Source organism: Eubalaena glacialis, chromosome 14, assembly GCF_028564815.1.
Source record: "Eubalaena glacialis isolate mEubGla1 chromosome 14, mEubGla1.1.hap2.+ XY, whole genome shotgun sequence".
Taxonomy (NCBI): Eukaryota; Metazoa; Chordata; class Mammalia; order Artiodactyla; family Balaenidae; genus Eubalaena; species Eubalaena glacialis.
In genome coordinates, this window is record NC_083729.1 from 63,915,580 (window position 1) to 63,939,945 (window position 24,366).

The 24,366-nt window shown below is 38.7% G+C and overlaps 1 protein-coding gene across 2 annotated transcripts in view; it reads left to right on the top strand.

The window, feature by feature from the left end:
* Positions 1-224: 224 nt before the first annotated feature.
* The window catches only part of ALMS1 (ALMS1 centrosome and basal body associated protein), a 223,286-nt gene continuing 199,144 nt past the window's right edge, over positions 225-24,366 (top strand). Inside the window, exons 1-2 of one of the 2 annotated variants that reach the window (XM_061168580.1) lie at positions 225-524; positions 17,129-17,254. In XM_061168580.1, coding sequence (XP_061024563.1) covers positions 231-524; positions 17,129-17,254 — 420 coding nt within the window. In that variant the 5' untranslated portion in view covers positions 225-230. The remainder of the gene's footprint in view (positions 525-17,128; positions 17,255-24,366) is intronic. The other variant, XM_061168579.1, reaches the window with a different exon arrangement.

Below are 24,366 nucleotides of genomic sequence, written 5' to 3' on the forward strand. Positions count from 1 at the left end.
TCGGCATCGCCTGTCAGCAGCTCCGCCCCTCTGGCCTTCCCGCTGCCGCCGAGGGGCACCCTTAGCAACACGCGCGCGCACTCCCCGCCCCGACCAGTCCGCGCGACGCCGGCGCGAGGCGTCGGCGGTCTCCGCGCCTGCGCGCGGCCACAACCGCCAGTAGGCTCTCTTCCCCTCCCTTCCCTCCCCCCTCCCCTCTCCTCTTCAGCCTCCTAGACCTAGAAGCCAATATGGAGCCAGAGGACATGCCGTGGCCAGGAGAGCTCGAGGAGGAGGAGGAAGAGGAGGAGGAGGCGGAGAACTTGGACGAGTACGAGTTGGTGATGGTGGAGGAGGTGGAGGAAGAGGAGGGGCGGGAGCCGGACGCGGATTTTAACTACGAGAGCCAGCGTCGGGAGAGTACGGACGACGAGGAGGATGAGGAGGCCAAGGCCTGGCTGCAGGCGCACCCCGCCGGGACTTTGCCTCAGCCGTCGCTCCCGAGGCACCGCTACTCGGTGGGCGAGCTGACCAGCCCGGGGAAGGTGAGCCGGGTCGGGGAGGGGTATGGGCCGTCGTCGGGCAGGGTGACGGGTGGTCTCTGAGCGCTTTGCCTCCTCTCCCTTGCGGGCTGCCTCTTGCTCTCTGCCTGTCACGGTGCCTGACAAATAGTACGCGTGCTTTTAAAGGCTTGTAGTGCCATTTCGTCTCCTAGGCTCCGACTCTTGCCCACGCTTCCGGCCGACTACTCCAAGTCTCCTGTTCTTTCAGGCAAAGATCTCTCTTGTTTCCTCCCCACCCTCCCTCTCTCCCCTGGGCTTTTTAAATTACTCCAGATGTTCAGAGGAGCCAATATTGTGGTTAAGAAACGCTTTTGGGAGGAGGTGGGCCTTATACCCTGAGGGAGGGGAAAAGGGCGTTGTAGGAGTGGAGACAGTGGTTGCCCAGGGACTATCTTGTGGGGGAGACGATTAGGAGATTAGTTTGCCTGAAGGGCGGGACTCCCCTTGAGGGAGCAGAGTGGATTCTGTGCGCCCTTTGAGTAGTTAGTCTCTAGAGGCTTCTTGCCAATTGTGCTTCTCTGACCTCTCGTTTGTAGCAATAAAGGGGTCCCCAGCCGGTAGGAGGGGCTTAGAAACGCAGGAGGCTTATGCTGCAGCTCCCAACAGTGTGGAAAACTAGAAAGAGCTGATTTTATGGTTGGCTCCTGAAGATCATTTTGAAAATAACTGCATTTAGTTGATTCCTTTTCAGGGACAAAGGAAAGGTTTGCTATACAATTCGGGTATCTAGTCATCAGACATTTATTACATTTCTATTCTGTGAAAGGTACATTGTGGGGACAAAAAGAAACCTAAGGTTTATTGTCTAGGACTGCTCCTTAGACAAGATGTCAACTGTGCAGAGTAAAACAACAAGGTACAACAATTGAAAAGACAGAGGAAAGACTATATAGACCTGTGCCGTCAATACAGTAGTCATAGCAGCGTGTGGCTCCTTACATCTTAATTTGTTAAAATTAAATAAAATTAAAAATTCAGTGCCTCTGTTGTACGAACAATGCTCAGTAGTCACACTTGACTAGTGGCTATGTAATTGGACAGTGCAGATATAGAATAATTTCATCACTACAGAAAGTTCTACTGGACATTGATGCTGTAGACTGTTGATCATTAAAGAGTAATAGTTGTTGTTTTGCCTGGTAAATATTCCAATCGGTGCTGAATTCATTGAACATATATTATTGAGCATTCTTCATGGGCCACACATTGTGCTGGATGCTATGGAACCTTGGTGAACCCAAACATTTGTTGTCTCTGCTTTTCTAGTGTACGCAGTCTAGAGAGGGAGGCAGACAAAATTCAGTTGGGTCACAAAAATAAAAGTAAAATTGATATGTGCTAACATGCTTTGAAAACATTCAGTAAGGGAATCTGATCTTGTCAGTGAAGCTGGGGAAAGCTTCCCTGAGGAAGTTATGACAAGCTGAGATCTGAAGACAGGTTACAGTTAACTAGGTGAAGGGAAAAGGAAGGAGCTTTGCAGCTGAGGGAAAGGCACATAGAAAGGTACTGTCAGTAAGAGAGAGCCTGGCATTTTCAAGGAACCAAAAGCCAATATGGGTTGAGCAGAGACTTCAAGGCTTTGTGTGCTATGCAAGGAATTTGGAAGCTTTATCCTGGGAAGTCATTGAAAATGTTTTAAACAAGGGTATAGGATAAGATTTGTGTTTCAGAAAGATCACTTTGTAGCACAGTAGAGAACAGCTTTGACAGCAGGGTGGGGTGGGGAGCTGCAATAATAAGTCAGGGATGCTAATTAGGAGGTCGGTGCAGTATTGCCAGGCAAATGATGATGATGATATTTTGGAATAGGGAAGTGTTGGTGGATATAGAAAAACATAGACTGATTCGAGAGAGATTTAAGAGGTAAAATAATCACACTGATACACTAATTTTACATTATTATTACACTAATAATGGATTAGATGTGGAACACTAGGGCAAGAAGGTGTCAGGTTATTGGATAAATGGTTGAAATATGGCCAGGTTTATGGTAGGGGTGGTGGCCATGGGGTGGGGTGATGGGATGGTTGGGATGGGTGTTAAGATTATGGGTTTGGTTTTAGAGATCAGAGGAGGGGTCTGGGCTGGACATTTCAAGTTGTAAGTTATCTACATATGGACCATAATTAAAGCCACACTTGTGGATGAGGTCTCCTAACTTTAATTTTGTTCCATGACTTCTTGTTTGAATAACTATTAATATATAAATTTAATATTCCTAGAAGATTTTCATTAAACCACTTTACCTCTTATTACAGCCAGTGTGAAAAAATTATTATCCTGTCTAACAGTGGTCTATCTATGTGTAATAGAAGATATCGCTTCTTAGAGCCCAGAGTGTTTTTTCCGTAGAGGTGTTTTGTTTCTGTTTTTGAGAGAAATCAGATATTGTCCTATTTACCTTGGAGGGTATATGAAGGTGTGGGTGATGTGCTGTATTAAAGGCGGTGTTAAGATGATATAAAGAGTATTAAGATAATTTTTTGTTCACTAACATATTAAGATTTACTGGTGTAAGTTGGAAAATGTTTAAAGGAGAAACTTTAATATGTTTCTTGCTAGAAATTGATGAACTATAAAATTTTTTAATTAAGTAATTAATTTATTTTTGGCCGTGTTGGGTCTTCGTTGCTGTACGTGGGCTTTCTCTAGTTGCGGTGAGCGGGGGCTACTCTTCGTTGCGGTGCGCCGGCTTCTCTTTGCGGTGGCTTCTCTTGTTGCGGAGCACGGGCTGTAGGCGCACAGGCTTCAGTAGTTGTGGCACATGGGCTCAGTTGTTGTGGCTTGCGGGCTCTAGAGTTCAGGCTCAGTAGTTGTGGCGCACGGGCTTAGTTGCTCCGCGGCATGTGGGATCTTCCCGGGCCAGGACTCGAACCCATATCCCTTGTGTTGGCAGGCAGATTCTTAACCACTGCACCACCAGGGAAGTCTGGTCTCCAACTTTTAAATGGGTCATCAACAGTGCTTGGAAATCTTTTTATGTTTCCTCCTTCAGCTTCTTTGGCTTTTTTACTCTTATCCTCTAGATTTCACCCAATGTTCAGCATTCTCCTATCAACAGGTTACCATTTCATAGAAGGAGAGAACACAGGCCTGAACCCCTACACCTTCCTGCTCCCTATCTCCAAATTTATCTACACTGTACAATTCTTAATCTTTTTTGACCTGTTAATACAGATTTTATTCTTAGTATTAATCCTTTCTTGTGCTCCTAGGATAAAAACTATCAGTTATTGTGTGTTTTTCTCTTAAGGAAGTGCTGGATTTTATTTGTAGATATTTGATAAATGATAATGGTTTAAGTTTTTAAAAAAGTGTTTTCTTGACCTTTCTTTGTCAAGTTTGGAATCAGAATTATGCCGTTTTTCTGCAAGGTACTGGGAAGATTTTTATTTTTCTGTGTCTTGGAACAGTTTAAATAATGTAAGATTTTGTTGCATGTTTGAAAAATAATCACTTGTGAAACTACTGTGCCTCTGGATTCCTTTCAGGGTTATAATCTGTATATACTCTTTCACTTTTCTTGGGTTAATTTTGTAATTTATAATTTTTCTAGAAAATCATTTCAACAAGGGTTTCTAGTTAATTATAATGGAGTGTTACATAGTATTCTTTATTTTTTTCTATTGCATCTGTGGTTATTTCCATTTCTCATTCCTGATTTTATATAATTATGTTTTATTCTTCTCTTGATCCGACTAGCTATGGATTTGTTTTGTTAATTGTTTTCATCCAGGGAAACAGCTCTTAAATCTAAGTTTAATTCTATTGCTTTTCATCATTTAATTCATTAATTTCAGTTCTCATCTTTTACTATTTCCCTAGATTTATTTTATTTAATTTTACTTAATGTGCTGAATGCTTACCTGGCTTATTTAAAAACATTTTTAACAGTTTTGTTGAGATATAATTCAAATACCATACAATTTACCCTGAATTTTAATGCACAATTCAGTAGTTTCAGTAAATTAATAGATATGTGCAGCCATCACCACAATTTTAAAACAATTTTTTCGTTACCTCAAAAAGAAATCCTGTATACTTTAGCTGTCACCCCTCTAGCTTCCATTCTGCTAAGCAACCATTAATCTACTTTCTCTCTCTTTAGATTTGCCTATTCTGGGCCTTTAATATAAATGGAATCACATAATATGTGGTGCATGCCGCACAGCTTTCAGGATCTTAGTTCCCCCAGCAGTGATCGAACCCAGGGCCCTGGCAATGAGAGCACCGAGTCCTAACCACTGGACCACCAGTGAATTCCAATATGTGGTCTTATGACTGGACTCTCACTTAGCATAATGTTTTTAGGAAACATCCATGTATATAACATCAATTTTTCATTCCTTTTTATGACTTAATAATATTCCATTGTATGGATATACTACATTTTTTTTATCCATTCATCAATTGATGGACATTTGGGTTGTTTTCTGCCTGTTGTCTATCTCAAAATGTTTGAAAATTCTCTTTGTGATTTCTTTTTTTGACCCGTTGGTTATTTAGGAGTCTGTTGCTTGATTTCCACGTATTTGTGAATTTCCTCAATTTCCTTCTGTTATTGATTTCTAATTTCATTCCATTTTGGTTGGAGAATATACTTTCCATGATTTCGATTATTTAAAAAATGTGAGGCTTATGTTTATAACTGAGTCACTGTGCTGTACAGCAGAAATTAACACAACATTGTAAATCACCTATACTTCAATAAAATAAAATTAAAAAAAAATTTGAGGCTTGTTTTGTGGCCTAACATGTGGTCTGTCCTGGAGTTGTTCCATGTATGCTGAGAAGGTGTATTCTGCTACTCTAAGATGGAGTGTTCTATAATATCCATAGATGTAGTTTGTTTACAGAGTATTCACATCTTATATTTCCTTGTTGGTCTTGTCACAGGTAGCTATCCTTTTTTTTTTCATTTTAATTAATAGACTTTTTTGGGAGCAGATTTATGTTTAGCAGAAAGTACAGAATTCTCATGTACCTCTTTTTCCTCCCCTGTTTTCTCTATTATTAGCATCTTGTATTAGGGTGGCACATTTGTTACAATCGGTAAGCCGATATTGATACATTATTAATTAAAGTGCATGTTTTTATCAGAGTCCACTTTTTGTACATTCTGTGGGTTTTGACAAATGTATAATGACATATATCCACTATTACAGTATCACACAGAACAGTTTCACTGCCTAAAAAAATCCCTGTGCTCTACCTGTTTATCCCTCCCTTTCTTCCTGTGAAACCCTGGCAGCTGCTGATATTTTTACTGTCTCCATAGTTTTGCCTTTTCCAGAAAGTCATATAGTTAGAATCATACAGTATGTAGCCTTTTTATTTTTTATTATTTATTTATTTTTAAAATAAATTTATTTATTTTTGACTGTGTTGGGTCTTTGTTGCTGCGCGTGGGCTTTTTCTCTGCTTGCGGTGAGTGGGGGCTACTCTTCGTTGTGGTGTGCGAGCTTCTCATTGCGGTGGCTTCTCTTATTGCGGAGCATGGGCTCTAGGTGCGTGGGTTTCAGTAATTGCAGCACACGGGCTCAGTAGTTGTAGCTTGCGGGCTGTAGAGCGCAGGCTCAGTAGTTGTGGCGCACAGGCTTAGTTGCTCTGCGGCATGTGGGATCTTCCCAGACCAGGGCTTGAACCTGTGTCCCCTGCATTGGCAGGCGGATTCTTAACCACTGTGCCACCAGGGAAGTCCCTATGTAGCCTTTTTAGAATGGCTTCTTTCACTTAGCAGTATGCATTTAAGGTTCCTCCATGTGTTTTCATGGTTTGGTAGCTCATTTCTTTTTTTCCAACTTGATTTCTTTTTCTTTTTTTAAAAATTGTGGTAAAATATACATAACATAAAATTTACCATTTTAACCTTTTAAAAAAATTATTTATTTTGGCCGCGCTGTGTGGCTTGCAGAATCTCAGTTCCTCGACCAGGGATTGAAGCCATGGCCCCAGCAGTGAAAGCACTGAGTCCTAACCACTGGACCACCAGGGAATTTCTCCATTTTAACCATTTTTATGTGGCATTAAGTACATTCACACTGTTTTGTAATCTTCACTACCATCCATCTCCAAAACGTCTTCATCTTTACAAACTGAAACTCGAATATGCCTGCCTTATCTGATTCTGGTTCTGATGCTTGCTCTGTGTCTTCAAACTAGTTTTGATTTTGTCTTGTATGTCTTGTAGTTTTTTTTTTGAAAGCCAGGCATGTACTGAATGAATATGATATGAAAGGAACTGAAGTAAATAGACCTTTAATGTGAAGTTTTTTAAGTTTATCTGGTTAAAGGTGGTTTTGTGTTTATTGTTTGCTGTAGCTGTAGGTGTCAAAGGCTAAAATTTCCTCTGGTGACCTTGTTTTTGTTCCCCCTGTTGTCTTTGGATTTCTCTAAGGACTTCTTTTTTTTTTTTTTTTTAGTATGGAATTTAAAAATAAATTTATTTATTTTTATTTATTTATTTTTGGCTGTGTTGGGTCTTTATTGCTGTGCACGGGCTTTCTCTAGTTGCGGCGAGTGGGGGCTGCTCTTTGTTGTGGTGCGCAGGCTTCTTGTTCGGGTGGCTCCAGGCACGTGGGCTTCATTAGTTGTGGCACACGGACTCAGTAGTTGCGGCTTGCAGACTCCAGAGCGCAGGCTCAGTAGTTGTGGTGCATGGGCTTTGTTGCTCCGTGGCATGTGGAATCTTCCTGGATCAGGGCTTGAACCCGTGTCCCCTGTCTTGGCAGGTGGATTCTTAACCACTGTGCCACCAGGGAAGTCCCTCTAAGGACTTCTTAAGTAAGGTATGAGTTGTGCTGTTCTTTCATTCATATACCATCATTATCAGGAGCCCTGTTGATGTAGTGGTAAGGTGTGGGTGGAGGGTAAGTGTTCTATAGTCCTATTATTAGGACTTTCCCTGGGCTGTGATCTTCACTAGGGTTTCTCATTGTTTTCCCCTTAGGTGAGACAGGAAAGCTAGAAGGGGGCTGGAGTTGGGTATTTCCCTTCCCCTACATCACTTAGTCTCTGGTAAAACCCCGGGCTCTGGTAAAATAGTTTCTTTTGAGGGCAGGTCTTGTTAAGAACAGAATGCTCTAGGCTTATTTCAAAATGGCTACTTTTGCCCTCCCCCTGCCAGAGCAAGAGGAGATTTTTCTCTGATCTTAACTGTGGAACCTGGTACAGTTCCTGGAGGTAAAACTCATAAAGTGTGGGAGCCCCTCTAAGATTGTTTCCCAGGAGTTTTTAAATCTCAGGGTTGTCTACCCTGAGCCTCTAGCAATTTGTCAATTACAATTTAGGCTTTCCTACCCTAGTACAGGTCCCCATGGTGGTGTCTGCTCTGGGATTCTGTTCCATTAAGTTGTGATTCTCTGTATCTGTTTGTCTTTCTAATTTGGGGGACTGTGTAGTTTGCCCTTCATTTCAGTTCTCTGGTGGATGTAAGAAGAGTTGTTGATTTTCAATTTGTTCAGCTTTTTTTCTTTTTGTGGGGATGGGAGTGATGACTTCCTAACTCCTTGCATGCTGGACCAGAGCTTTTTTTGTTTTGGTTGTTTTTCAATAGACTATGTTGTTGTTTGTTTGTTTTTTTTTTCTTTTGCTGCACCCCGCAGCTTGTGGGATCTTAGTTCCCCAACCAGGGATCGAACCCGTGCCTTTGGCAGTGAAAGCACGGAATCTTAACCACTGGACCACCCTGGGGAATTCCCTCAACAGACCATTTTTTAGAGCAGTTTTAGGTTTAAAGAAAAATTGATCAGATAGTACAGAGATTTCCCATCCACCTCCTGCCCCCACACATGCACAGCCTTCTCCACTGTCAATATCCCACATCAGAGTGTAGTATGTTTGTTACAATGAATCTACATTGACATCCAAAGCCAGAGTTTACATTAGGGCTCACTTTTGGTATTGTACATTCTATGGTTTTTGACAAACGTATAATGGCATGTATCCACCATTATAATACAATATAGTTTCTCTGTGTCTTTTCATGACTTGGTAGCTCATTTCTTTTTAGTGCTGAATAATACTACGTTGTCTAGATGTACCACAGTTTATCTTATCCATTCACCTACTAAAGGATATTTTAGTTGCTTTCAAGTTTTGGCAGTTATGAGTAAAGCTGCTCTAAACATCCATGTGCAGGCTTTTGTGTAGACATATCTTTTCAATCCATTTGGGCCAGTACCAAGGAGTTTGATTACTAGATTGTATGCTAATAATATGTTTAGTTTTATAAGAAACTGCCAAATTGTCTTACAAAGTGACTGTACCATTTTGCTTTCCCACCATCATTCAGCAGTGAATGAGAGTTCCTGTTGTTCCATATCCTCGGCAGCATTTGTTGTCAGTGTTTTGAATTTTGGCTATTCTAGTAGGTAGGTAGTAGTGTCTCATTGTTTTACTTTACAGTTCCCTAATGATAAATGATACTCAGCATCTTTTCATATGCTTATTCCAGTAGTATATCTTCTTTGGTGGTCTGTTGCCCATTTTCTAACCAAGTTGTTTGTTTTCATATTGTTGAGTTTTAAGAGTTCTTTGTATGTTTTGGTTAACAGTCCTTATCAGGTATGTCTATTAGAAATATCTTCTCCCAGTCTGTGGCTTGTCTTCTCATTCTCTTGACATTGTCTTTCACAGAACAAAGGTTTTTAATTTTGATGAGTGCAGCTTATCAGTTATTTTAGGGATTGTGCCTTTCATGTTGTACCTAAAAAGTGATCACACTAGCCAAGGTGATCTAAATTTTCTCCTATATTATCTTCTAGGTGTTTTATAGTTTTTAGAGTTTTGCATTCTACATTTACATCTATGATCCATTTTGAGTTAAGTTTTGTGAAAGGGGTAAGATCTGTGTCTAGATTCACTTTTTGCACGTGGATGTCCAGTTATTCCAGCATAATTTGTTGAAAAGACTGTCTTTGCTCCATTACGTTGCCTTTGTTCCTTTGTCAATTATCAGTTGTCTTTATGTGGGTCTATTTCTGGACTCTGTTGTGTTACAGTGATCTGTTTGTCTAGTCTTTCACCAATACCACTCTCTTGATTGCTGTAGCTTTATAGTAAGTCTTTAAGTCAAGTAGTATCAGTCCTCCCACTTTGGCTTCTTCAATTTTGTGCTGGCTATGCTGGGTACTTTGACTCTTCATATAAACTTTAGAACCAGTTTGTCAATATCCACAAAATAATTTGCTTGGATTTTGATTGGAATTGTATTGAATCTATACATCAGGTTGGGAGGAACTGACGTTGACAGTATTGAGTCTTTCTAACCATGAACATGGACTATCTATCCATTTAATTAGTTCCTTTTTGATTTCTTTTGCCAGAGTTTTATAGTTTCCCTCATATAGATCTTGTATATATTTGGTTAGATTTATACCTAAGTATTTAATTTTTGGGGTGCTAATGTAAATGGTATTGTGGTGTTTTTTTTGTTTTTTGTTTTGGTTTTTTTGGCCATGCCATGTGGCATGTGGGATCTTAGTTTCCTGACCAGGGATGAAACCCGCACCCCCTGCAGTAGAAGTGTGGAGTCTTAACCACTGGACCGCCGGGGAAACCCCAATGGTATTGTGTTTTTAATTTCAAATTCCAATTGTTCATTGCTGGTATATAGGAAAGCCAATGACATTTGCTCTGGTTTTTTTTTTTTTTTTTTTTAATGTTCAAGAATCATGTACAGAATCTCTATCCATCCACTGCTTTTGGGAACTGGAGTATTGAGGTCTAATTATTGTTGGATTGTCTCTTATTTCCTTCAGTTCTGTTAGTTTTTTTTTTTTAAATAACCTTATTTATTTTTTTATTTTTGGCTGCGTTGGGTCTTCGTTGCTGCATGCTTGCTTTTTCCCTAGTTGTGCAAGCAGGGGCTACTCTTCGCTGCGGTGCCCGGGCTTCTCATTGCGGTGGCCTCTCCCGTTGCGGAACATGGGCTCTGGGCATGCTGGCTTCAGCAGTTGCGGTACATGGGCTCAGTAGCTGTGGCTTGTGGGCTCAAGAATGCAGGCTCAGTAGTTGTGGCACATGGGCTTAGCTTCTCCGTGGCATGTGGGATCTTCCTGGAGCAGGGCTCGAACCCGTGTCCCCTGAATTGGCAGGTGGATTCTTAACCACTGCACCACCAGGGCAGTTCCCAGTTCTGTTAGTTTTTACTTAAGGTGTTTTGGAGCTCTGATGCTAGGTGCATATATATTTTTAATTATTAGGTATTCTTGGTGGATTGACCCTTTTATCATTTCTGAAATGTCCCTTAGGCACTTCCCTTAGTATTTCTTGTAAAAGAAATAAAGAAATTTTCTGTTTTGGTTTATCTGCGGATTGAAAATTTCTTTTTAAATTTTATGTGGTAAAATACACATAACATCTTAACCATGTTAACCATTTTAAAGTGTACAGTTCAGTAATGTTAAATATGTTAACATTGTTGTGCAACCAATGTCCTGAACTCTTAAACTGAAACTCTGCACCTGTAAACAACCAGCTTCGCTTTCCCTCTCAACCCAGCCCCTAGTAACAACCATTCTACTTTGTGTTTCTGTGAATTTGATTACTTTGGATACCTCATTTAAGAGGAATCATACAGTATTTGTCTTTTGTGACTGGCTTATTTCACTTAGCTTAATGTCCTCAAGGTTCATGCATGTTGTAGCATGTGACCAGATTAACTTCCTTTTAAGGCTGAATAATATTCTCTTGTACTTATGTATCACATTTTGTTTATCCCTTTGTCAGTTAATAAGACACTTGGATTGTTTCTGCCTGTTGGCTATTGTGAGCAGTGCTGCTGTGAACATGGGTTTGTAAATATCTCTTTGAGACAGTGCCTTCAGTTCTTTTGGATATATACTCAGAAGTGGGATTGCCAGATCATGTGGTAGTTCTATGTTTAGTTTTCTGAGGAACCTCCCTCCTGTTTTCCACAGTGGTTGCACCATTTTATATTCCCACCAACACGACACAAGGGTCCCAGTTTCTCCACATCTTCACCAACATTTGTTATTTTCTCTCTCTTTTTTTTTTGTTTTTGATAGCAACCATCCTGATGAGTGTGAGGTGATGTCTCATTGTAGTTTTTTTTTTATTGTTTTTACAGTAGGTCCTTGTTGGTTATCTATTTTATTTTACTAATTTATTTTTAAAATATTTATTTATTTATTTGGCTGCACTGGGTCTTAGTTGCGGCACGTGGGATCTTCTTAGTTGTGGCTTGCAAACTCTTAGTTGCGGCATGTGGGATCTAGTTCCCTGACCAGGGATCGAACCTGGGCCCCCTGCATTGGGAGCACAGAGTTTTAACCACTGGACCACCAGGGAAGTCCCTCATTGTAGTTCTGATTTGCATTTTTCTAATGATTAGTGATGTTGAGCATCTTTTCATGTGCTTATTGGCCATTCGTATATGTTTGGAGAAATGGCTCTGCAAGTTCTTTGCCCATTTGATAATTGGTTAATTGGGTGTTTTGTTTTTGTTTTTGAGTTTGAGTTCTTTATATATTACGGATATTAATCCCATATCAGATATGTGATTTGCAAATATTTTCCCCCATTCTGTGGGTTGCCTCTTTACTCTTTTTTTTTTTAATTGGGGTGTAGTTGCTTTACAATGTTGTGTTAGTTTCTGCTGTACAGTGAAGTGAATCAGCTATATGTATACATATATCCCCTCTTTTTTGGATTTCCTTCCCAGTTAGGTCACCACAGAGCATTGAGTAGAGTTCCCTGTGCTATACAGCAGGTTTCCTTTTTACTCTGTTGATGGTGTCTTCTGATATACAGAATTTTAAAGTTTTCATGAAGTCCAGTTTGTCTGTTGTTTCTTTTGTTGCTTGTGCCTTTGGTATCATATCCAGGAAATCATTGCCAAATCTACTGTTGTGCAACTTTTGCTCTGAGTTTTCTTCTAAGAGTTTTATAGTTTTAGGTCTTAACATTTAAGTCTTTGGTCCATTTAGAGTTGAGTTTTGTATATGTTGCTAGGTGAGAGTGTAACTTCCTTCTTTTGCATGTGGATATCCAGTTTTTCGAGCAACATTTGTTGAAAAGACTATCCTTTTCCCATTGAATGGTCTTGATACCTTTGCTGAAAATCATTTGACCATGTATGTGAGAGTTTATTCCTGGGGTCTCTTTGCTCTAGCTGGAACTTCCAATAATGTGTTGAATAGAAGTGGCAAGAGTGGGCATTCTTGCCTTGTTCCTGGTCTTAGAGGAAAAGCTTTCAGTTTTACACTGTTGAGTGTGGTGTGAGTTAGTTGTGGGCCCTCATAAATGGCCTTTATTATATTGATTAGTTTCCTTCCATTCCTGATTTGTTGAGTGCTTTTTCATGAAAGGGTGTTGAGTATTGTCAGCTGCTTTTTCTGTAGCAGTCAAGATAATCATGTGGTTTTGTCCTTCATTCTGTTAATGTGAAGTATTATATTGGTTGATTTTTATGTGTTGAATCATCCTTACATGCCATGGTTAATTCCCACTTGATCATGGTGTATACATACTTCTTTTAATGTGTTGTGAATTCTGTGTGCTAGTATTTTGTTGAGGATGATCGAAGCCATCTGGTCCTTGGCTTTTCTGTGTTGGCAGGTTTTTGATTACTGATTGAATCTTCTTGCTAGTTATATGTTTGTTCAGATTTTCTATTTTTTCATGATTCAGTCTTGGTAGGTTGTGTCTTTCTAGGGATTTATGTTTGTCTTCTTGGCTATCCAATTTGTTGGTATACAGTTGTTCATAGTATTTATTCTCTTATAATCCTTATTTCTGTGGCATTGGTTGTAATATTCCCTCTTTCATTTCTGATTTTATTATTTGAGTCTTCTTTTTTTCCTTAGTCAGTCTGGCTAAGAGGTTGTCAATTTTGTTGATCTTCTGAAAAAAACACTTTTAGTTTCATGATTTTTTTTTTCCTGTTGACTATTTCATTTATCTATGCTCTAATCTTTATTATTTCCTTCCTTCTGCCTGCTTTAGGTTTAGTTCTTCTTTTAGGTCCTTGAGGTACAAGTTAGATTGTTTACTTGAGATCTTGCCTTTTTTTAATATATGCATTTACGGCTATAAACTTCCTTCTTAGTACTTCTTTCGCTGCGTCCATAAGTTTTTTGGCATTTTGCGTTTTCATTTGTGTCCAGGTATTTTCTAGTTTCCTTTGTGACTTCTTGTTTGACCCATTGGTTTTGTAAGAGTGTAGTGTTTAATTTCCACATATTGTAAAATTTCCAGTTTTTCTTGTGCTATTTGTTTCTAGTTTCATTCCATTGTGATTGGAAAAGATACCGTGTATTATGATTTCAGTCTTCTTGAATTTATTAAGACTTGCTTTGTGGCTAGACATGTGGTCTATCCTGAAGAATGTTGCATGTGTACTTGAGAAAATGTGTTCTGCTGTTGTTGGGTGGAGTGTTCTGTATATATATCTGTTATGTCTGATTGGTCTCTAGTGTTGTTCAATTTCTGTGTTTCCTTATTCTTCTGTATGGTTGTTCTGTTCATTATTGAAAGTGGGTGTTGAAGCCTCTTAATATTATTATGTTGCTGTGTATTTCTCCCTTCAATTCTTTCAGCATCTGCCTCATTAATTTAGGAGCTCTGAGGTTTGGTGCATAAATACTTATAAATCTTCTTGGTGAATTGACCCCTTTTTTTGTTTTTTTAAACATCCCAGGCTCTCATAGGAACCTTTACTGTTTTGTTTTGTTTTTTTAAATTTTTTATTTACTTATTTATTTATTTTTATTTTATGGCTGTGTTGGGTCTTCATTTCTATGCGAGGGCTTTCTCTAGTTGCGGCAGGTGGGGGCCACTCTTCATCGCGGTGCGCGGGCCTCTCACTATCGTGGCCTCTCTTGTTGCGGAGCACAGGCTTCAGACGCGCAGGCTCAGTAATTGTGGCTCACGGGCCTAGTTGCTCCGCAGCATGTGGGATCTTCCAAGACCAGGGCTCGAACCCGTGTCCCCTGCATTGGCAGGCAGATTCTCAACCATTGCACCACCAGGGAAGCCCTTGACCCCTTTTTTAAAAAATAAAATTTATTTATTTATTTATTTATGGCTGCATTGGGTCTTCGTTGCTTTATGTGGGTTTTCTCTAGTTGCGGGCTTCTCACTGCAGTTGCTTCTATTGTTGCAGAGCACGGGCTCTAGGTGCGCGGGCTTCAGTAGTTGTGGTATGCGGCCTTCAGTAGTTGTGGCTCATAGGCTCTAGAGCGCAGGCTCAGTAGTTGTGGCTCATGGGCTTAGTTGCTCCGCGGCATGTGGGATCTTCCCGGACCAGGGCTTAAACCTGTGTCCCCTGCATTGGCAGGTGGATTCTTAACCACTGCGCCACCAGGGAAGCCCTGAATTGACCCTTTTATCATTATATGATGTACTTCTTTGTCTCTTGTAATGGTTTTTGACTTAAAGTCTATTTTGTCTGAAATTAATATAGCCACTCCTGTGCTCTTTTGGTTACTATTTGCATGAAATCTCTTCTTTCATCCTTTTACTTGGAATCGATATGTATCCTTACATCTAAAATGTTTCTTTGATAGACAACATGTAGTTGGAAGACCACTAAAGACCACTAATTTTTTTTTTAATATTTATTTATTTATTTTGGCTGCACTGGGTCTTAGTTGTGGCACACAGGATTTTCGTTGTGGCACGTGGGATCTTTAGTTGTGGCATGCATGCGGGATCTATATCCCCGACCAGGGATCGAACCTGGGCCCCCTGCATTGGGAGTGCAGAGTCTTAGCCACTGGGCCACCAGGGAAGACCCAGACTGCTAACTTTTAATATTAAAAAATGACTCAGGGAAAGACTCTGAAACTGTTTATTTATACCAAAAGACATTTAATCTCAGATCAGAGAGTTGCTGATGACACCTGCTTAGTTTTGAAGCATTCATCTTAAGAATTCTCTTTCAAGTATTTGGGTTATAGCACTATCCAGAGGCAAGTGTGGGAAAACTGATCAAACATATGGAAACTATTAGAAATTAATTTCCTTAATGAAGTCTATAAACCATCAAGTAGGTAATAAAAGTCAGTTCTGGGAAATGTATTTTTTAATAAGAACTTTTAATATTTAATTTTAACTTCTGGGGTTTTTTTTTTAGCTGATAAAAGTGAGAGAGAGAGTTCTTTTTTCTCACACGTTGGGTTAGTTGTCAAAGTGCTGGTTTCTTAATATTGTATCATTAGTGTTCTATAAATATCCTAATGAATCAAACTCTTTTTGTAAGCTAATGTGAATCAGCTATTTTCAAAGGCAACACCCTGTGCTCTACACCCAGCATTATTTAGTTGCAGTGAATAGCCATTTTGAACATTCATTTTGGCATTCTTTCCTCGAGGGCTCAAAGAAGACTAACTGTGCCAAAACATTGGCTGTGTTGTTATTTATTTAGGGATTTCAAATTGCCAAAATGAATTTGCAAAATGCCTTTCTTTGCTTTTTATTCTTTATCCCTTAAAAAATGCCATGGAAGCAAGGTGGGTGTGCCCCATGGTGTTCTACCTTTTGAGAAAAACCTCTTGGAAGAGTTGATACCATAGAAATCTCTTTAGTAATTGAATAGATTTTAAGTTAAGCTTGCTTTTCTATGATCAAAAGCACATTGTTGTAAGCGCTCTGTAAAAATGTTTTGTTAGTGTAGTAACTTTTAATTCTGGGGGAAAAAAATCTTATGACCTTGGGTTTCCTTCAGAGGCTCTTTCACATTTGTGATTGTGTTAGCATTCATCTTTTCTTGACTCATAACTGCCTGTTTTACTTTTAATAACCTCTTCTTTTTTTATGGACATTGTGTCTTTTTAAAAAGTCTCTTTAAGGGTCTGAGATATTCTCATTTTAAAGTCTTTTGAAAGTATAGTTTGTAATCTCATTTTTAGCAGGAGTGTTATTTTGTTTTGTCTTTTGGTGCATCCTTCTCTACATGGTGTTTTTTTGGTTGTCTCTGCCTTGCCCCTTGTGGCTCCTTCTTTGTAAGGAAAGTTTATATTGGAAGCTTTGGGTTCTTACTCTCCAGGAATATAGGGGAAAAATCTCAATAACCAGTCCCTGAACCAGCAGGTGACTTGACTGAGGTCACTTTTGTTTGATTACCTCTGATCTTTTCCATGTGCATTGCTTCAGCCTTGGGCAGTAGTCACAGCTTTTATTGCCTTCTTTCACAGATGGGAGAGCCCTGCTTCAACTCCTGATTTCACAAAATGAGCCTAACTTTGTCCCCACTTTCCGCGCTATAAAGATGATTTTAGTTCCTATTATTAGAGTTAATTTCTTAGGTGTCTCAAATAGTAAGATTGTAAAATAGACAACGGGCTTGTTTCTGCTTGCTTCTTTTACTGCTACAAATATAGGAGGTTAAAGAACTGCTGTGGTTTGTTGGAATATGTTGAGTCCTTACTGGGTAACCTTAAATCCCTGTTTCCTTATTTTTAAGTGAAGATAATTTGGACAGTGGTTGTGAAGCCCAAATGTTACTATGTTTGTGAAAGTGCTTTATAAACGGAGAAGCATAATCTAAATGTTAGACTTTATTATTGTTTAGTCATAAGGATTGTGTTATTATTCTATTTAAATCTTTTGATTTTCAGGTTGTTCCATTGACCTGTCATGTATGGCAACAGCCATTATATCAAAACAATAGTGGAACACAGATTCCTGATACTAATGTGGTCTCTTTGGAAAAAACAGCTCAGTGGGGTTCTGGGGATGACCAGGTATGTCTTGTGTAACTGGCAAACTATCTTTTGGTAAGCAGCATGAGAAATTCTGATTTAGCTATGAAGAATGGAAAGAGGAGAATTACTTTAATATTCCATTTTTCTGATAGATCTTTGGCAGCCTTAATTATGTAGAACAGCAGTTTTCCTTTTTTTTGGTCTCAGGACTCCTTCACATTCTTCAGAAGTATTTTAAAGAGCTTTTGTTTATAAGGGTTAGCTGTATCAGTATTTAGGTTACAAAAAAATTAAAACATTTAAAAAATATTTATTTAAAAATAACAAACCCATTACATATTAACATACAAATATATTTTAAAATGAAAAATGGCTATTTTCCAAAACAAAAAAAAATTAGTTGAAAGGGTGGCATTGTTTTACAGTTTTGCATATCTCTTTAATGTCAGGCTTACTAGAAGACAGTTGGTGTATTAGGCAGGGTTCTCCAGAAATAGGAAACATATAGGTACATAAATAGGTATATACAAATATATATATGTGTATATATATGTAAAATAAGGAATTGGTTCATGTGATTATGGAGGCTGAGAATTCCCAAGATCTGTAACCTGGGGATCCAGGAGAGCTGATAGTATAGTTCCAGTCTGAACCTGAAGGCCCGAGAACCAGGAGCTGACTGATGGTGTGTGTTCTAGCCCAAGCCTAGAGGTCCGAGGACCAGGGGAGCTGATGGTGTAAGTTCCACTCCAGGTCCAAGTCCGAAGCAGAAGACTGATGTCCCAGCTTGAAGACCATCAGGCAGAGAGAGCGAATTATCTTTTGCTCAGCCTTTTGTTCTATTCAGGCCTTCAGTGGGTTGGATGAGGCCTGCCCACCTTAAGGAGGGCAGTCTCCTTCACTAAGTCTGTGGATCAGATGTTAATCTCATCCAGACACACCCTCACAGACACACCCAGATGTTTAACCAAATATCTGGGCACCCTGTGACACAGCCAAGTTGACACATAAAGTTAACCATCATAACTGAATTCTCAGATTTGCTTCTGCCTTTAGTCCATTGGGATATATTGTTTTGGTTGAATTATGTGAAGAAAATCTGACCTTACATAGATATGTAGTTAGAAAAGGGAGGCCCACTTAACTTCCCTGAAAGGGTGTCAGTGACCCCTAGAGATCTTTGGACCACACTTTGGGAACCACTGATCTAGAACATAGTAATAAACTTAGAAGAAATGGAAAAAATTATGAGCAGATAGGAAAAAGCCTCATATATGTTTGTTGGAGGAAAAAATGTATCCTTACTCATAATGATTAAATATTTAAGGTTGATTATCTAATAACTTGGGTATCAGATTTCTTCTAGTACCTTCAGTTTCCCCTAAATTGCATTTATTATCCATTAAATGCAAGGTATGGAGGAAGGAGATTTACTGTCGCCAAGTGAAAAGGGTTAAGAGAAACCCTGACCAGAAAAAGCACAGTACTCTGATCATTAAATGGAAGGGGGATTGTTATGGGTTGAATTGTGTCCCCCAAAGTGATGTGTTGAAGTCCCAATCTGCAGTACCTCAGAATGTGACGTTATTTGGAAATATAGTGATGGCAGATAGAACTATTTAAGTTAAGAAGAGATCATACTGGATTTAGGGTGGGCCCTTAATCCAGTATGACTGGTGTCCTTGTAAGAGAGAGACACACAGGAAGAGGCCTGCCATGTGAAGACAGAGGCAGAGATGGAGTTATGCTGCCATAAGCCAAGAAATGCCTGGGGCTGCGAGAAAGAGGAAGAGGTAAGAAGGATCCTCCCCTAGAGGTTTTGGATGGAGCATGGCCCTGTCAACACCTTGATTTCAGACTTCTAGCCTCCAGAACTGTGAGAGAATACATTTCTGTTGTCTTAAGCCCTCCACTTTGTGTAAGTTCATTATGGCAGCTTTAGGAAACGAATACAGAGGTATATTCCTAAATAGTTTAATATTCTCTGAGGGCATGTTTATGGTAGAGCACAGTCCAAAAATGGATATCTTCCCTTTTTTTGGTCCTTGTTTTATAAAATATAAACCATGGATAGATCCTGTAGCTCTTCATTTCTGCCTTTATGCCTGGATTCCTCAGAAGAACTAGAGGATTATACCACTTCCTAATTCTCTCCCCTCTTTTCTCCTTCTGGTTATTCTGCTCATTCATCCTTGTTGCTGTCATCCAAGTTAACTTTTTTTATTCATTGAAAACTATAGCTCTTGCTACACTGTCTTCTTTTAGTTTCTTTCACTTCAGCTTACATTACCCATCCAGTGTCTGAAACTCTTGGATCTTTGATCTAATGTGCAGAGATTTTTCTCCTCCACTCCTCCCAACCTTCTCCTATCCCTACTTACCCCGTGGTCACAGTCTAGACCTTATCAGCTCCAGCAACTTGAGTACAAATGTCTCATCCTTTCTTCCCTCCAGCTACTGCCCCATTTAATATTTCTGCTCCCTGTTAAGTGAAATTTTCAAGAGTTTTTGGTCTCTATTTTCTGATATCTTATCCTTATTTTTTAAAAAGTCAGGTTTATTGAGGTATAATTTAAATACAGCAAAATTAACTCTTTTAGGTGTACAGTTTGATGAGCTTTGACAAATACATACAGTTATATAACTACTACACATTTGATTGCCATCACCCCCAAAAAGTTTCCTTGTGCCCCTTTGTAGTCAGTGAGATGACTGAACCCCCTGCTTAGTCCCTGGCAACCGCTAATCTCATTTCTGTCTCTATAGTTTTGCCATTCAGAATTGTGTGTAGATTTTTAAAAAATTAATTAATTAATTTATTTTTGGCTGCATTGGGTCTTTGTTGCTGCACGCGGGCTTTCTCTAGTTGCGGCAAGTGGGGGCTACTCTTCTATGTGGTGCGTGGGCTTCTCCTTGGGGTGGCTTCTCTTGTTGTGGAGCACGGGCTCTAGGCGTGCGGGCTTCAGTAGTTGTGGCACGCGGGCTCTAGAGCGCAGGCTCGGTAGTTGTGGCGCATGGGCTTTGTTGCTCTGTGACATGTGGGATCTTCCCGGACCAGGGCTCAAACCCGTGCCCACTGCAGTGGCAGGCGGATTCTTAACCACTGCGCCACCAGGGAAGTCCCATGTGTAGATTTTTGAATCTGGCTTCTTTCACTTGGCACATGCTTTTGAGGTTCATCCATGTTGTTGCATAAATCAGTAGCTCTTTAAAATTTATTTCTGAGTAGTATTCCACTTATGTACAGGTTTTTAGGTAGACAGCTGGTTTCATTTCTCTTGGGTAAATACCTAGGAATGGGATTGCTGGCTGATACAGTAACTGTACGTTTAACATTATAAGAAAGTGCCAAACTGTTTTCCGAAGTGCCTGTACCATTTTGCATTCCCCACAATGTATAGGAGTTCTAGTTGCTTTGCATCCTTGTCAGCTCTTGGTATTGTCAGGTTTTTTTTGTTTTTGTTTTAAAATTTTTAGTCATTCTAGGTATGTTGTGGTGTCTCATTGTGGTTTTAATATGCATTTTCCTAATGATAATGTGCATCTTTTTGTGTGCTTATTTGCCATCCATGTTTCTTCTTTAGTGAAGGGGTTGGTTTAAATCTCTTCCCCATTTTTTATGGGTGATTTGTTCCATTTGTTGAGTTTTGAGAGTTCTTTATATATTCTAGATGTAAGTCCTTTATGTGTTTTGCAAATATTTTCTCCCAGTCGATGGTTTTTCTTTGAATTGTCCTATTTGTTTTTTGAAGGGTAGAAGTTTTAATTTTGATGAAGTTGAAGTTGGTTTATTGATTTTTTTTTTTATGGTTTTTACTTCTTATGTCTAACCTGGTAAATTTTGACCTAATCCTAGATCACAAAGATTTTCTCCTATATTTTTTTCTAGAACAGGGTTTCTCAGCCTTGGTGCTTTTGATATTTGGGCTAGATAATTCTTTATTTTACAGGACTGTCCTGTGTATTGTAAGATGTTTAGCAGCATCCTTGGCCTATTCCCACTAGATATCAGTAATACTGCCCCATGTTGGTAAGCGTCAAAAATGTCTCCAAACATTGCCAAATGTATCATGGTTGAGGGGAGAGGAGGGTGTCAAAATCTTGCCCAGTTGAGAACGAGTTTTTGAAGTTTTATAGTTTTAAGTTTCACATTTATATCTAAATCTGTTTTGAGTTGGTTTTTGATTATGGTGTGAAGTAGGGGTCCAGCTTCATTTTCTTACATACGAATATGTAATTGTTATTCCAACACCATTTGCTGAAAATACTCCCTTTTCCCTTGGCATCTTTGTGTGGGTCTATTTCTGGACTCTCTATTCCATTGATTTATATCTCTATCATCATGCTAATGCTGTGCTTTTAATTACTGTACTGTCTTGAAATCAGATAGTGTGAGTTCTCCCACTTTGTTTTTCTTTTTAAAAATGGTTTTGTTTATGCTAGATTCTTTGAATTTCCATGTAAATTTTAGAATCAGTTTGTCAATTTCTATTTTAAAAGTCTGCTAGAATTTTGATTCAAATTGCCTTGAGTCTATAAATCAATTTGAAGGGAATTGACATCTTAACAATATTGAGTTCTCTAATCCATAGACGCAACAGTTCTTACAGTTTTATTTAGATCGCTAATTTCTTCATCAGTGTTTTGTTGCCTTCAGTGTACCAAACTTAATACATGTTTGTATTAGACTTACTGAAATGTTAAAAAAATTTCAATTCCTACTGTTCATCACAATTATATAGGAATATAATTGACTTTCTATATTGACCTTGTATCCTATGACCTTGCTAATCTCATTTACTAGTTCTAGTATAGTTCTTTTGTAGATTCTTTAGGACTTTTTAATGTATAGACAATCATATCCATTGTATTTTTTTTTCCTTTTTCCTTTTTGATATATATGCCTTATCTACTGGCTAGGATCTACTTATTCTTCTACTTGATCTTCTTGTGTTCTGACCTCACTTCTGTGAAAGCAAGTGTCACGAACAAATTTGTGTAGCTGAATACAGTAAGCACTTTTCTGTCCTCATCTTAGATGCAATAAATAGCATTTCATATTCTTAACCAATGCTTAACTTCTTAAAATTATTTCCTTTCTCGGCTTCTCCTGGTTTTCTTTCTACTCCTCTGGCTATTCTTTCTCAGTTTCCTTTGCTGCTTTATCGTCCCCTGTTAAACCTTAAAATCAGAGGTTGCAAGCTGTGGACCTGCATATGGCTCAAAAGTGGTTTGCAGGAAAAAAAAAATGGGGGGGCACAGTGTTTTAAAAATTTTTAAACAATACTTTAAAGTGTGCATGCAGTGCATAGTTGGCCACAGGTCCCATTACTCTCTAATATCAGGCAGGTTTACTCATTTCTTTTACCTCCCTGTACCTATATACATTTGAGTTTTTAACTTCTGCTTGAAATGTTGGAATGTTTTGGTTCTCATCTAGATCTAGGGCTTTAAATATGCCTGTGTACTTAAAAATTCCAAGTTTGTATCTCCAACCTTTACTTCTCCCTCAAAATTTGTTTGTATTTATTCTGTTGTTTATTTGTCATCCCTCTTCACATCTGTCAAAAAATATTTAGAGATTTGAGGCCCTTTTTATATTGGTTGAAAAAGTATAACACGCAGAATCATAGCAACAAAATAAGCAGAAAGAAAAGAATGGTCAACAGATTTTTTAAAATTTTATTTTTTGAGGGGAAATTATAAGAGCATGTTTACATGGAGAGAGGAATGATTCAGTAGAAAGGGAAAATGCATGAAGGAAAATGGGAGAATCACATATAGGAAAGAAATCATTGAAAAAAAAATGGAATGAGATGGGAAGGTCTTTGATAGGTAGTAAGACTTTTTTTAAATCACAAGATGAAAATCTGGGTTAGGTAATGGGGTTGTAGATCTTGTGCTAGGAAGATAAGGAAGTTCCATCTCCTGTTCTTCGCTTACTAAAGTTGGAAATGAGGTCATCAGTTGAAAAATGAGGAAGGAGGGTTCAGTAGTTCTGAGGAGAGAAAGTATAAAGTAATCATTTTAGCCAATCAAGTTACCCGGAAAATAGAGTAGAATTTCCAGGCAGGGCTGAGTGCCCTTGAGGTTTAATGTCATCAGTCTAAAGGAAAACCAGTGTAGGTGTGTGCTTTCTTCAGCAGTGTGCTGCTGCTTGGATTAAGACAAGCAGAAGGTTCAACCAGAACTGAGCTTTTGCCAGGCAAATAGGATAGTGGGGGAAAAGCGTAAGAAAGAAGAGATGCTTGCAAGGTAGTGATTATAAGGATGATTATGAACTCTCAGAGTGGTAAAGAGGGAAATACAGGTAAGAAAGGAATTATGAAAAGTGTAAATGTGACAGGATAGTTGTCTTCATAAGGTTACAAAATTATTGCAGTTGAAGAGCTAGAGTTAAGTAAGTGATCTGTGGAGGTCAAAGGATGGGCAGGAGAACACATGGATACGTCTCTCATCAGTAGTGAGGAATAAACTATGGAATGAGGCTCAAACCCTGGTCAAAGGGGCTAAGAGATGAGTTGGGGACCCGAGATTTTGCTGTAGTGAGAGTCACAAGATGACTGGAATTCCCTTGCTTTAAAACCCATTCATTTGACCCACTATACCCTATTGAATAGAGTGCTCTCAAAAGAAAAAAATTAAAATAATCATTCTTGTATTCGTTTTATTTTCAAGTATTAAAAATGTAAAAAACATGTTTCCAGTAGCAATGTTCGATGTTAAGGATTTGACTAATTTATCTGACATAGATGGGATTGATATATTTTGGAATGTCAAAGGTCTATAATCCCATAAGCCATAGATGAGTAGTGTTAATATTTTAGAATATTCACTCCAATATTTTTCTCTGTATCTATTTATATAACTGATATTAGGTAGTGGATAGTTGTGTATCTTTTTTTTTTTTTAACTTACTGTAAGAGCATTTGGTTGGTGAATTTTAAATACTGGAAATAATCCTTTAAAGAAAAAAGTCTTGTTGAAATTGTGAAATCTTTCTAAATTGTAGTACAACATATTTTTATGGGTGGGTCATTTGGTAATGAAAAAAAAATATATTCTCCTAAAAAAATTTGAGTTGGTTAAGGAAGAAGAGTAATAGACTACAAAATAATGAAAATCAGTACATTATATATCTAAGCATGTTG